The sequence below is a fragment of the Barbus barbus genome (assembly GCF_936440315.1).
Source record: "Barbus barbus genome assembly, chromosome: 14".
In the NCBI taxonomy this organism is placed as follows: domain Eukaryota; kingdom Metazoa; phylum Chordata; class Actinopteri; order Cypriniformes; family Cyprinidae; genus Barbus; species Barbus barbus.
The window spans coordinates 680,628-696,161 of NC_136742.1; the positions used below are offsets into that span (position 1 = coordinate 680,628).

At 34.7% G+C, this 15,534-nt stretch overlaps 1 protein-coding gene across 1 annotated transcript in view; it reads right to left on the reverse strand.

The window, feature by feature from the left end:
- The window catches only part of scara5 (scavenger receptor class A, member 5 (putative)), a 108,437-nt gene that overhangs the window by 32,792 nt on the left and 60,111 nt on the right, over window positions 1-15,534 (reverse strand). The window contains exons 4-5 of the mRNA XM_079433758.1: window positions 14,122-14,307; window positions 8,068-8,556 (exon numbers count right to left, since the gene is read on the reverse strand). Coding sequence (XP_079289884.1) covers window positions 8,068-8,556; window positions 14,122-14,307 — 675 coding nt within the window. The remainder of the gene's footprint in view (window positions 1-8,067; window positions 8,557-14,121; window positions 14,308-15,534) is intronic.

A 15,534-nucleotide genomic window follows, 5' to 3' on the forward strand; every position in this document is an offset into this window, starting at 1 on the left:
TGTGTGTGTGTGTGTTCAAAGTAATGGTGCTTCATATAACGTTATCCAAAGAAACAAGTGTTAATGATAAATCCCCAGCGATGTTTGTACTGGCTACTGTATACAGGCCACCAGGGCACCATACAGACTTTATTAAAGAATTAGCTGATTTTCTATCTGAGGTAGTGCTGGCTGCAGATAAAGTCCTAATTGCTGGTGATTTTAATATCCATGTCGATAATGACAGAGATTAGTTAGGATCAGCATTTATAGACATTCTAAACTCTATTGGTGTTAAACAACACATTTCAGGACCTACTCATTGTCGAAATCATCCTCTAGATTTAATACTGTCATATGGAATTGATGTCAGTGGCGTTGAAATATTGCAGCAGAGCAATGATATCTCAGATCATTATCTAGTTTCGTGCATATTCCATATAGCTAAAGCTGTAAAGCCAACTCCTTGTTACAAATATGGTAGAAACATCACTTCTACCACAAAAGACTGCTTTATAAATAATCTCAATTTATCTCAATTCCTCAGCATATCCAATAGCTCAGAACAACTTGATGATGTAACAGAAACTACTTACTCTCACTTTTCTAGCACTTTAGATACGGTTACTCCTTTACACTTAAGGAAGACTAAGGAAAAGAGTCCCACACTGTGGTATAATGAGCACACTCGGGCCCTGAAGAGAACAAACACTTTTATCTTCTGAAAACCTGGATACTGCACATAGAATATTTATTGAGGAGCTAAAAAATGTAACGAATAAATATACAAAACTAGTCAGAAATAATTCTAGAAAGAATAATTTACCATGGATTAATGAACAGGTATGGATGCTTATGAAAAAGCGTGATATTGCCTTAAAAAAAGCTATAAAATCTGGTCTGCAACAAGATCGACTTCTTTTTAATAGTTTAAGAAATAAGGTAGTTAAGACATTACGGCAGGCTAAGGCACAATTTTTTGTTAATATTCTAAATGAGGGTAAAGGCAATAGTGAAAAAAAACGAATTCAAAGTATGGGTCACCTTACTTGGCAGTATGTCACTTCACTTCACTAAAGAAATTAAATCAGGAAATTTAGAAAAATCTGCATTTCATTTGACAACAGCTACAGAGAGTATAATTCAGAATATTATAAAAGATTTTAAAAATTCTAATGCCAAAGATATAGATGGTTTAGACTGTAATTTTTAAAAAAATAATAGTGATATCTTTTTAGCACCAATTACTCATTTCGTGAATTTATCAATTACACAAACTACATTCCCAAATTGTTGGAAAACTGGGTTAGTTACCCCAGTTTTTAAGACAGATGATCCAACTAATGTGGTAAATTATAGGCCGATTTCAATTCTATCAGTAGTGTCTAAAATAGTAGAAAAAGTAGTAACTGATCAAATTGTGAATTTCGTAGATATACCTCATTTATTGTGTCCTATGCCATTTGGGTTTCGTAAACAGCATTCGACAGAAACTGCTGTATGTTATTTTATTGAGCAAATTCGGTCAAAAATAGATAAGGGTGGGGTTGTTGGTGCTGTGTTCCTTGATTTACAAAAGGCATTCGATACACTAAATCACAATATTTTATTATCTAAATTATCACATTTTAATTTTTCAGAAGATACAATAAAATGGATGGAGTCTTATCTTACATCAAGGAAACAGTGTACCCGGATTAATACATACATATCTTCTTTACGAGATACTCAGAGGTCAACCCTAGGGCCATTACTCTTTAGTTTGTATCTGAATGATCTTCCAGATGTTTGTCCTGATGTGCATATTCAAATGTACGCAGATGACACTGTGATTTATGTACACGACAAAACAAAAGAAAAGGTGGCACAAAAATTATCTATTGCAATGAAAAAATTTTAGATTGGTTTACTCAGTGCTGCTTAACATTAAATGTTTGTAAAAGTACATGTATGTATTTTAAAATTAAATAGAAGGAGGAGGTCCAACCAGCTATATTAGTTAATGGTGAAAAATTACAAATTGTACCAGATTTTAAGTATCTTGGAGTTATTTTAGATTCTCATTTGACATTTGAAAAGCATGTTAGAAAAATTGTTTGTGCAGTGTCACCTCAACTTAGAAATTTTAAATTTATACGGAGTCAACTTTCAATAGAAGCCTCAAGAGTTTTTTTGAATTCTTTGATCTTTTCTCATTTTTCTTATTGTATTACTTCATGGTCGCAAGCAGGAAAATCTGCTCTTAGACCTTTATATATTGTATAAACGTGCTCTAAAAGTATTCGATAGGAAACCTTGCAGGTATCATCATTGTTTGATTATTGATAAGTATAATTTTTTTACTTTTGACAATTTTATTGCGTTTTATAATTGTTGTCTAATGTACAAAATTGTTAACAATCTTGCACCCTCACCCTTAAAGGAATTAGTTTTTTCTTGTACTGAAAATATAAGACAAACTAGAGCTTCGTCTAGAGGTGATTGTGCAGTGAATTTTAGAGCTACTGATTTTGGTCGTTCAGCTTTCTCTGTAAGGGCTGTTAATAACTGGAATAATTTACCAATTACTATAAGACAGTGTTCTACCTTAGCACAATTTAAGCTACATTTGAAATCATGGTTAAAAACGAGTCAGGTGTGTGACCATTGAGTATTTCCGTGTTTTTAATGAAATTGACTTGTAAAATTTTTAGATTTGTTTGTAGGATGATGCTTTGTAGTATTTATAGGGGATATTTTGTAGAAATTTGGTTTGTAGTTTCTATGTGAGAAATCATATTTTTTCTGTTAAATTTTGGAGGGATTTCACTGTAAATGTTATTATACTGGTGTTGTTTTTGTCACATAATTTGTTTTGTATTCTCCTGCCCAGGGACAGCAGATGAAATTTAGCTCTGTAGCTAATTCTGGGGCAGTTTTCGGACTGTCTATTGTCCCTGTCAAATAAACAATTAAATAAAACAGCCCCGACAATGGAGCGCAGCTGGAGGAAATCAAAATTAGAGGTATTTCGTATTGCTTGACGGGAAAGTACCCTATCCTCCAGAAAAGCATTAAAAACTGCTAGATCTGCTTACTTTACGTCTCTTTTAGAAAAAAAAAACAAAAAAAACATCAAATATTTATTTAATACAGTAGCTAAATTCACTTCACTTTCACTTTCTTTCACTTAAATTAACAAACAATTTAACATCAGCAGGTGCAGACATTACCCAGCAGCACAGTAGTAATGACTTTATGAACTACTTTACTTCCAAGATCGAAACTATTACAGATAAAATTGTAACCATGCAGCTGTCAACCACAGTATTGCATCAGATAGTGCACTATAGATCCCCTGAGGAACAATTCCACTCAATCTCTTCTATTGGAAATGAAGAATTGTATACTTGTTAAATCATCTAAACCAACAACCTGTATTTTAGACCCTGTTCCATCTAAGCTTCTAAAAGAGGTGCTTCCAGAAGTAATAGATCCTCTTTTGAATATTATTAACTCATCATTGTCATTAGGATATGTCCCAAAAACCTTCAAACTCATTAAAAAAACACAAAAAGCCAAAAAGCCAAAATTCCTCCACAGCGCTGTAACAGACTCATTGCAAGTTATGGCAAATGCTTGATTGCAGTTGTTGCTGCTAAGGGTGACCCAACCAGTTATTAGGTTTAGGGGGCAAGCACTTTTTCACACAGGGCCATGTGGGTTTGGATTTTGTTTTCCCTTCATAAAAAAAAACCTTCATTTAAAAACTGCATGTTGTGTTTACTTGTGTTATCTTTGATTAATATTTAAATTTGTTTGATGATCTGAAACATTAAAGTGTGACAAACATGCAATAAAATAAAAAATCAGGAAGGGGGCCAACACTTTTTCACACCACTGTATTAGAAAAGGTGGTATATGTGAGGATTTCCAGTCAGGTTTTAGACCATATCATAGTACCGAGACTGCTCTCATTAGAGTTACAAACAACCTGCTTTTATCATCTGATCGTGGTTGTATCTCTATTAGTTCTACTGGATCTTAGCACCGCGTTTGACACTATCGACCACAACATTCTTTTAAATAGACTAGAAAATTATGTTGGCATTAGAGGAAGTGCACTGGCATGGTTCAAATCGTACTTATCTGACCGCTATCAATTTGTGGCAGTGAATAAAGAGGTATCATACCAATCACATGTGCAGTACGGAGTACCTCAAGGCTCAGTACTTGGCCCCTTACTTTTCACGCTTTACATGTTACCCTTGGGAGATATCATTAAGAAATATGGTGTTAGCTTTCACTGTTATGCTGATGATGCCCAGCTCGATATTTCTTTGCGACCTGATGAAATTGACCAATTTGCAAAACTAACTGAATGTATAGTTGATATCAAAAACTGGATGACTAGCAATTTCTTACTGCTAAATTCTGAAAAAACAGAGGTGTTAATTATTGGACCAAAAATTGCAATCTCAAAACTCTGGCCATTTGATAATACCTAGAATATCAAAATCAACTGCGGGCGGTAGATCGTTTTCCTATTTAGCGCCCAAACTCTGGAAAAATCTACCTAACACTGTTCGGGAAGCAGACACACTCTGTCAGTTTAAATCTAGATTAAAGACCCATCTCTTTAACCTGGCTTACACATAATACACTATCACATTTCTATAATTCAAACCCGTTAAAGGATTTTTAAACTGGATTAATTAGGTCAACCGGAACCGGGAACACTTCCCAAAACACCTGATGTACTTGTTACATTGTTAGAAGAATGGCATCTACGCTAATATTAGTCTGTTTCTTTCTTATTCCGAGGTCACCGTAGCCACCCAGATCCAGACTGTATCCAGATCAGATGGTGGATCAGCACCTAGAGATGACCTCTACAGCAGGACACCTAGATGACCCCAGAGACTGATCCCCAGTGAAGACCCTGTCTCCAAGACGGCCATTGGGACAAGACCACAGGAACCAGATGAGTCCTTTGCAAGATCTGATTCTGCTTTAGTCTAGATTTAAACTGCTGATTTTGTCTGACCAGAGGAGAATGACACTATTTCCACAAACTATTTCCCCGTCTAAATACTGTAAAGCTGATATAAATCCACCCAGCTTTATATCAAGCCGATGTAAAGTTGCTTTGACACAATTTGCATTGTTAAAAGCGCTATACAAATAATATTGACTTGACTTGTGTGTGTGTGTTTGGAGTATCAATGGAAGGAGGTCTTCTGTGGAGACCTTTGAGTAAAATGACTTTTACTCAGTTCTTTAAAAAATTATGTGTTGTTTCTTTTTTATTGCTAAACTCATTCAATTCAATTCACGTTTATTTGTATAGTGCTTTTCACGATACAAATCGTTGCAAAGCAGCTTTACAGAAAATTTTAAGTTTCTACATTATATCAAGGAGTAGGTTATTAGTGTTGACTATGGCAGAAATGTACAGTAAGAATCATGCAGTTAGTTACAAATTACACGTAATCAAACAGACGTGAACACTATTAACTGAAATGATTAAATGTTGCGATTAAACTTTGAGATTATGCAAAATTCACAAGCTGATTTCTCCCAGAACTGTTACTCTGTCATGCTTTCAAATGTTTGTTTGAGCATCACAAGCAGCCCTGACACAGGAACACTGACTCAACCAATTGTGTGAGCTTGGGGCAGAACTATTTGTTTTCCCAACCAATGACAAAAGGGAAAAGTGTCACAGCAAAATCCTCAGTGTTAAATCAACACTGCTCAGTGTTTATATGTTCACAGCGTTAAAGTAACACTTAAGCAGTACTGCAGTTAATTAAAGTAGGTTCGCTCTACAAGTGATGACAGATTATTAGTAATGACGCCTGCTGTTAACGAGTAGAGTCACTGAAGAAACAAGTAGAACAGAAAAAAGAGCAGACGCCACAATAATTACAAGTGACTCGCAGCAACACAGCTGGAAATCAACTGCCAAAAAAATTAATCGCTCAACTTATGTGAGGATGCTTGAAAATACTCTAAAAAAAGAAAAAAAAAAAAAAAAGCATGATCTTTTTCACTTTTTTTTTTTTTTTACATTTACACAAAGACAATTTTGAGAGGATAAACTCTATTACTGAGAAATTGATGTTTTATTGAAAGTAACTGATTAGCATTCCCTTTGATTGGACACTTGGAATATGTCAATAATAATAGTAATTATAATAATAATAAAACATTATTAATTATTGCTTAAATTATCAATTAAAATGTATTTGTATTCTTATTAAATAGTTATTTTTATAGTGTTTCTAGAAAACACATTGACTTGTATTATGGCAATTTACAGTACAGATTACATTACATTGGTTTGTAAGAGGTTGTTTTATCTGTTGCTGTCATTTAGTTTTGTTGCATGTACACCAATTTAACCTGCAGTTACCACAAACCATCGCACTAACATCTTATGTTCAAGAAATGGCCAGTGTGCCATGCTCAGAGATCAACAACAAAATCTTCAAATTATACTGAAACATCTCTGAACATTACAAAACAAGTTAGAAAAAGCATACACCAAAAATAACATCACATTAAAACCAGAAATTAAGACTGATTCGTGCCGCAGTGCATGAAGTTAGCCATGGTAATTTTGTACAATGGGGGCAGCCAGAATGCACTGCAGCATCAGTCTTCCTTTTCTTCCTTTGCAATAACACAAACCAGCATGATTCCTAGAAACACTCATGCATTGGCTAGAGAATGAAATAAATAAATAAAAAGTCTGTGTCCAACCAAAAAGAGCACACTAACATCTCATTGGACATAAATTCCACTCCTCATGTACTGTATATTACATTACAGTATTAAGTTTAGAATAGGATATTTTATGATAAATCCCTCGATTTCCATAACAAAATATATCAAAAGCACACTGCCTGGTGAATCATCAGGGCAATCATGAAAGTGTATGAGAGAACATACATGCAGAGAGTGTTTTCCGTACAATCAAACACTGTTGAACCACGATAGTGTGATGCATCACTGCAGAAATGAACTTGTAAGTTCGATTCATGTTGTTTCAACAATATAGAATTGCTTGTTAATGACTGTTGTTAATGAATTCACACAGGTGGTAGAATAATACTTTCTGTTAATTGGTTCATGATCAAATGAATGTTTAATTATTATAGCTCATTTACACTGGCCATCACTTTCATGAGCAGCTTTCTCTCACCCCGCTGTAAGTAGCAAACATTCTCCATTGTTTTGCTTAATTTTGAACTGTTTCTTTCCATTGTGGGTTCCCTTTTTGTGTACTCTTCAAAATAGTGCTTTACACACAGAAAACACAGACACACACACACACGGACACTTCATAGGCATAATGTTTTTTTCTATACAAACTGTTTTATCTATCCCCTAACCCTAACCCTAAACTTACCCCTCACCATAAACTGTCTTGAAATATACTGGTATTACTATACTTGTGGGGACATTTGGTCCTCACTCATGAATACTAGGTACACACACACACACACACACATACTGTACATTCACATACATATACACGAAGTGTTCTATATTATGTATCATTTATGTATTTCATGCTTATGTTCATGTTTCAGGTTCCATTTTGATGTTTATTGTGGACAGACAAGATTTACTAGAATCTCGTGGCATCATCAGGTAGGACAGAGTGTCAGATACTAGACTGTACAGCCTTTATCAAAAATCAAAAGAGTATAAAACATTTGGGGAATTCTCTGACTAACACATTTTTAATGCATGAACTGGCAACTGATCAAATTTCTTTCAAGCACAAAGGGCAAAACTTTCTACAGCAGCCAAACACTATCAGCAATCTTTCACTCACTGAAGAAACACGTCAAACCACACAAGTTGAGGTATGAAATATATCTATAATGACAAATTCCACTAAAAGTATTTATTATTACTACTACTAATCAGAAGTGCTGTTAAGCAATTTTCAGTATTATTATACTTTTAACATGTTTATTAATTTTGTCAGTAAAAAAACAAACACTAAACTCTAAACACTTTCACCAACAACTGCTTTTATTTTTAGTTCAATTGTCCGTAATTGAGACAATAATAAAAAGGAAGAAATCCTACCTTGTAATATCGTTAAGTTTTTGAGTGCTATGGAGTGCTCCCATTCCTTTAGCCTCAGATCTGCGGTGATGACATTCAGCACTTCAATCTCATTCCTGAGCTGCTCCTCCAGGTGTAACTGAGTGATCCTCATGCTTGTGGCATCATGAGACACATTTCCAATCTTCTCCTGCAGTTCACAGATTTTCACCTGGTGCAGACTCACATCTCCACTAAGCGAATGGTTTAATGTCTGTACTGTCCATCCCACCTCCTCCAGACGCTCCTGTAGCGTCTCTACGTTCACCACCATTGTCTTTAGAATTGTGTCCTGGGTTCGAATAGAGCCAGCAGCAAAGGCTAACTCTTCTCCCAGACTGCTGCTGTTCCTCTGGCTGGAGTGGCTAATCATGGCCAGATGCTCCCAGAGTTGAGCCACAGAGTCCGTGGTGTGTTCGGAGAAGGCCTGCAGATCTTTAATGTCACGCTCCAAGCCCTGTGCCAGTCGCCCTGGTCATATTAGTAGAAGTGTGAGGACAGTATTAATTACACTTGCACATGCAAACTCATTTTTATGTTGATGTGACGTAGGCTTTGTTCACAAAGGGAGCTCAAATCCAGGTAGACTCAAATAATAGACTGTGGGGCTAGTAATGGCATGGGTTAAATCCTCAGGGAATGCATTAAATGTTTCTAAATGTATGGGTCTATACACTATGTACTTACCTTAGGGTTAAGGTTAGGTAGTACAGGTTTCATGGCATGGTTAGATTTAAAAATGGGTACAGGCAGGATCAACACTTTAATTAAAAACACATGAATTGTATCAAATTATTAATTTAAATATTTGTACATATTAGTTAAAGACACTTAATATAAAGTAAGATGCTTTATAAGCATCTGCCAAATGGATAAATGTAATTACAAGTTATTTTGTTATATTATAAGCATACTAATTTGATGACATGCTCAATCTCATTTTGACAAGGTAACATTAAGATTTTTCTTTGCATTGCAAGCAAGACAGTTTGTCTATTTGTACAAAGCAGTTAGGCTGGTCAATGTCACAAATTGTCTTAATCAATTAGTGACCAAGAATGTTATGTCATTTATTGTTTTACATTTTAAAATTTACAGTTAAAAATATTCCAGATTTTCCAATGTTTACAACATTATACTGTAGATGTGCCGAAGTATAACTGTGTAAATTACAGTAATGCCTCTTCTGTTGTTTAATGTATCTAATAATATTGCCAGATGCCACTGATGTATATAATAAAATAATAATAATAATAAAAGCTCATTCTATGAACTCTTCTACATCTCCCATATAACAAATCATTATCACTTACAAGTACTTCACTTCAATGAAAAGAGTTTTCCCTCAGTAAACTCCTACTGCTTATTGATAGTAAGAAAGGTATCTTTTGTAGTATATGTTTGAGTATTGGATAGGGTTAAGGGATCTAGAATATGGTCATGCAGAATAACACATTCATATATGCTTTATAAGTACTAATAAACAGCCAATATGCTAGTAGTATACATGCTACCCTAGTTTCCTAATGCAGTCTCATGAAAAACATACTGGAAAGTACAAACCCACTGTTCAGTTAATTCTGACAACTAAAATTATTCATGAAGACTCAACACTAAATTATTAAATTCACTTCCATTTGAAAAATTTAAACGAACTGACTATTATGAAATAATGTTGTGACAAAATGTTCAAGAATTGTGTTGCTTCAGCTCATTTTGTAATCTGGAATTATGCTATTGTCTATAAATGCATTACTCCAGCCAAAAGGTAGGAAAACTTAGGAATTAACTTCACTGCCTGAACAAAAGGATCTGTGAAAAAGCAGGGGTCCCTCAATATGACTTCACAACAGTGGGCCACAATGTAATTTACAGTTTTTCTCAACTGCTTACACACTTTTTCAAAACTTTGCCTCTTTTTTCAAAACTTTACACACAAATCAAGAATTGCACACAAAAATGCAAAATGCCTCACATCTCATGCAAAATGAAGCACTGCATTCAGAATATGGATATATCATTTACACACACTTATTCAAAACCTAAAACTCTTCTTCCATGAGTTACATTTCTGTTCAAGATTGAAAGTAATTGGCAGAGAGATGTTAAAAACAATCACGGTAAATATGATTTGATACCAAACTTTTTTTTTTTCCTGTAAGCGTTTGTGGTGTGAATACAATTTTACACAGTATGAAAGAAAATAAATACATCAAGCATGTGTATTTGTGTAGATATGCGTTTACAGGCCTGTTCTAAAGCATGATTGGTTGGTGTTCAGCGAAGCACATGTGAGGAGTTACAGGTTTTTTTTTTCAATTGCTAACAACCATTGTTCAATACTGAAGCCACATTTTCTAAACTGTTCACACATTCAGCGAAACAGAAGTCTATGTGGACCAAACTGTGAATCATTTTTCATTGCTTTCAGACTAAATGCATGCAATGAACACATTTTTCAAAATCCACAAACACTTTTGTCATTCATACTCCACAACCAGCAAATCACTAAATATCTTCAGCACATTTTCAAATGCTAACACACTGCTTTCAAAACTGATAAAAGTCAAATTCTGCCCATTTCTGCAGGAATTATATTGAAATATAAAATCTTCGCAGAATATTTATTATGAAATTGAATAATATTTATTCCAAACACAACTAAATACAATTTCAGCTGAAAGCAAAGCCAAATGTCCTATTTTTAGTCTTCATCTTCTTCTTTCTTTTCTTTCTTTCTTTCTTTCTGGCTTTGGAATGATTTTGTTTGGAAACATGGATCAGGGAAGACACATTGGTGGGGAAAACTGAGTGGCAGAGAGCGGGAGGACTAGAAACCTCACAGTACTGAACATGCATCCATTTATCCCATCCATTTTCCAAAGCACTTGTCCTTTGTAGGGTCATGAGGAGGCTGGATCCTTTCCTGGGTCATAAGCAGAAAACCCCCTGGACAGATGGCCATCCATCACACACATTCATATTCACACTCACTTACAGTCTCCAGTTCACCTGTCCTGTATGTCTCTGGACTGTGAGAGAAACCCAGAGGAAACCAACATCAACATGGAGAGAACATACAACCTCCACACAGAAAGACTCCTTCAGCAGCAGGGACTCCAATACAGCACATACAGTACCTCATTATACTAGACTGATGATGCTTTTATTTATATATATATATATATATATATTGTAGTTACTGCTTCAGAATTTATTTATTTTTATTATATATTTTTTTCTTAACTTTTATATGTATTTTTATGTATTTTTTTTATTTTTCACAAGTACATTTTGTAAATGTTGTTGGGTTTTGTTTTTGGTATGTAAGGAAATAGGGTGAAAATGCTGCTTTTCACATTAATTCTTTATGCTGTAATACAGTTCATTCAATATAAAAGTTCATCGGTTATGTATTGATCCCTGTTTTTAGTGTTTTTTTAAATCAGTGTGTTATGAATGAAATGTATGGTTCCTGAATGAGAATTGTTCCCAGTGTTATGATGAAACACACTTGTTTTGAGACCTATATGAAGTGTTTTGTTGGTCTGAGTGAGTTTTGGAGGTGAGATCAACTGTTTGGCCAAGATTCGTGTTAGTAATGCAGACTGTATGAACAGCTTTGAAAATGTGGTTTCAGTATTGAACAATGCTTGTTAGCAACTGAAAAAAACGGTAGTGATGAATTAGTGTGGCATTCTAATTGGTTCTGTTTGAAAAAGGAAATAAAGATACTTCCTGTTAGATGTTTGTGTGTTGCATAGAGAATTGTGTGTTGTGTTTTGCAAAAAGTGTTTTATGAAATTGAAAATTGAGTCAAAGGCTGAGAATTAGTGTCTGGTTTTGTAGATTTGGTGTGTGCTTCTGCTGTTTGAGTGACAGCTTTCAGAAACTGTGTGACGAGTGAAGAGTTTGTAAGCAGTTGAAGAAAACCTCTGAAAAACTTCAGTCAGTGAGCTTACTTACTCAACATTGTGATAGTCACATTCTATGTTAGCTAAAAACTGGTCCTGAGGCATACTATCAGCGTTACAGGTCTTCATGGGTCCAAAAAGAGACCCGGAAATGTGTTATCCAGAACCGACCCGGACTGTCTACTATTTGAAAGCTGGAACCAGACCCGTGCAGAACCGAGAAGTGCCATAAATGTACTATCCGGACCTGGCCGGAAGACTAAAGACCCGTTTGGACCTGATCGGCACAGACTCTACAGCTAACAAGCTTACTTAATTTACAAGTTCTGAGAATTAAACTTTGTTTCTTACTTAATGTAAAGTTAGTAGCCTTCTCCCCTCTACCTGACCATGATGCATACAATCCATCTCCCTGCCAAGAAAGTTGGTAAAGAAAAAAAAATCCACATCAGTTTTGAGGCTACATCAGTGCCAGGATAGCACGTTCTTAATCGCGATTGATGGCTGATCTACAAAATCAAATGAGACTAATATATATATATATGCATACAGTATATTGTCTGAAAGAAGACAATTCATGCATAGTAAACACCTAAAGCATAATAAGTATTAAGATCCGGGTGGTTGAGTGTTGATCTTCCAGCTGTGCGCTTCTATTTTATGGCGATTTGTTAAATGCAAGAGCTGTCAATCAAAATCAATCCAATCCAGGAGCGATCTAGCTGTAAAACAGTCCCTGATTGGTCTCTACTCATTGTCCCTACTCACTAAACCCACCCACCATACCTGAGATCCAGTTTCTAGTGGTTGATCTTCCCTATGTTTTCAAATTATGTTGGAAAACACGGCCCGAAAGCTGCATGTGTATACTGTTTACATGTACTTGTATTGTATGGCCTCTACCTGAAATAAATATTCTTGTTGCACACAAAGTTTTATATTAATTTTCTGTTGCTTTTTTTTCCACATCAGCGAAGAAGGTATCCATGACCATGCTACCCTTAACTCCGCCCACTCTGCGTCTGACAGTTGAGGTAGTGCTTGTGTATTTATTTATTTTTTTTCAACTTATTTCTCAGCTTGCACATTCTCATTTTAATTTTACAATGTTGCAAGTTACAAACAAACACACACGCAGTCATCGGCACTGACTGACTCCAGCACCACTTGTTGAGATCTGCTATTTTATGTATGCATATTTGTACAGTAGCTCTATATTGGAAATTTATGTATTTTATATATTTATTTATTTATTATTATTTATTTATTTATTTTTGCTATGATACATTAAGTTTCTTTGGCATCTTTTTTAAAGCCTCTACTGCCTTCATGCATTGCCGTCATCAAAATTGCACATAAGTGCCAATTAATTATGAATGACATACAAACATATAAAAATACAACTGGAATATTGACATTAGCGTGTAGTCTGTAATCCTATATGGAATCCAATCCTGGAAAAAAAGTTCTTAATGCAGGCTCAACAACACGAACACACATCTCATTGTATACTACATATTTTCAATGAAATGGAATGGCAGTATACAGCTGGAGAAAAACATGCTTCAAAACTGGAGTTTATATTTCTTGAGCAAGGGAGACTTACTTTTAGACTCTAGACTTACTGTCCTTAGCCCCTTATACCCCTGGTTTCACAGACAAGGCTTAAGCCTAGTCCTAGACTAAATTGTAAGTCTGAGCTGTTTCAGTTGAAATAAACTTGCACTGACTGATCTTAAAATATATCAGTGCCTTTGTTTTGTCTCAAGATGCACCCCAGTAATGTTTTATTCTAAGGATGTTTATAAAAATGAGTTAAATGTCCTAATTGAACTACGGCCTAATCCTGGTTTAGTCTAAGCCCTGTCTGTGAAACCAGGCCATAGTCTTTAAAATTATGTTTCTCAGAGTTTTTTTTTTTTTAACAAACTATTATAAACAAATATGTTTTTGCATACTGTGTGTTTTCTATATATCAAAGTAAGACAAACAAAATATTGGGGTTACTTCCTCGACACACTGCAAAATAAATTAGGTGTAATTAGAGTTATTCAGAACGTTTTACTATCACGTAAGCATAAATAACTTTCTAGACTCTTCTGCTGCACATTTTGGTGGTTACCTAACAGCTGCAGCTGCTCGCTATGATTATGGAAGAGGCTCTCAAGCTTCCAGATGTTCTCCAGAAGGTCGCTTTGGGAGGGCAGTTGGCTAAGAGATCTCTGCAAGGTCTCAGCGTGCTCTCCCAGACGAGTCACATTCTCCAGCAGTGCTTCCTCCCTCTTTGAGGAGGCATGGGATTTTGATACTGGAAAAGGAGAAAAGTTGAAAAAGAGTTATTTTATATTGACATTCATGGTTGATCCAAGCTTGATCACAAGAAACAAATCCCACAACTCAGATTATTCACTGCAACCAAACTAATACATGACTTATACTAAACTTAGATAACTAGCATTGACCTCACACATGAGTACCTGTACATGTATATATGTACATTAACATTGAGTACGTACCTCAGGCTTATTCAAGCTGTTTTATTTTACACTTTCTGTATGCAGGCTGATTTACATTTTATGTTTGTGACTGTATAAAGTTGCATATGGGCTCAGGTATGACAATATGTAAGACATATACACACACATTATCTGTATATATGTTTATTTGTACTCGTTTTCTTTCTTGTGATGATTGTGCTTGTTTTTTATTTGGTTGCTTTGATTTTATGTAGAAGCCTAACCAGGGACGAGGGCTGCAAACTAGCTTTATGCTATATGCCCTATGTACACGCATCAGTTGACTATGTGTAACAATGCCTAGTGTATTGTCCCTGTTAAATAATACAAATATATATATACATAAAACATTACAATATAGCTTTCCTGTAATATATATAACCTACCAGTCAAACGTTTTTGAACAGAAAGTTTTTTAATGTTTTTTTAAAGAAGTCTCTTCTGCTCACCAAGCCTGCATTTATTTGATCCAAAATACAGTTTTACAATGTAAAACAACTGCTTTCTATTTGAATATATTGTAAAATGTAATTTATTTCTGTGATCAAAGCTGTATTTTCAGCATCATTACTGCAGTCTTCAGTGTCACATGATCCTTTAGAAATCATAATAATATACTGATTTACTGCTCAAGAAATCTTTTTTAATTATTATTATAATTATTATTAATATTTAAAACAGATGAGTAAATTTTTTCAGGATTGTTTGATGAATAGAAAGATCCAAAGATCAGCATTTATCTGAAATAAAAAGCTTTTGTAACATTATACACTATACCATTCAAAAGTTTGGAGTCAGTATAATTGTTTAATTTAATTTGTATTTTTTATTTTTTGGAAAATAAATGATAGAAATCAATACTTTTATTTAGCAAGGATGGTTTAAATTGATGATAAAGACATTTATAATGTTATAAAAGAGTTCTATTTCAGATAAGTGCTGTACTTCTGAACTTTCTATTCATCAGAGTATGAAAAAAACCTGAAAGAAACCTAAAAAAATCCAACCAGCTGTTTTCA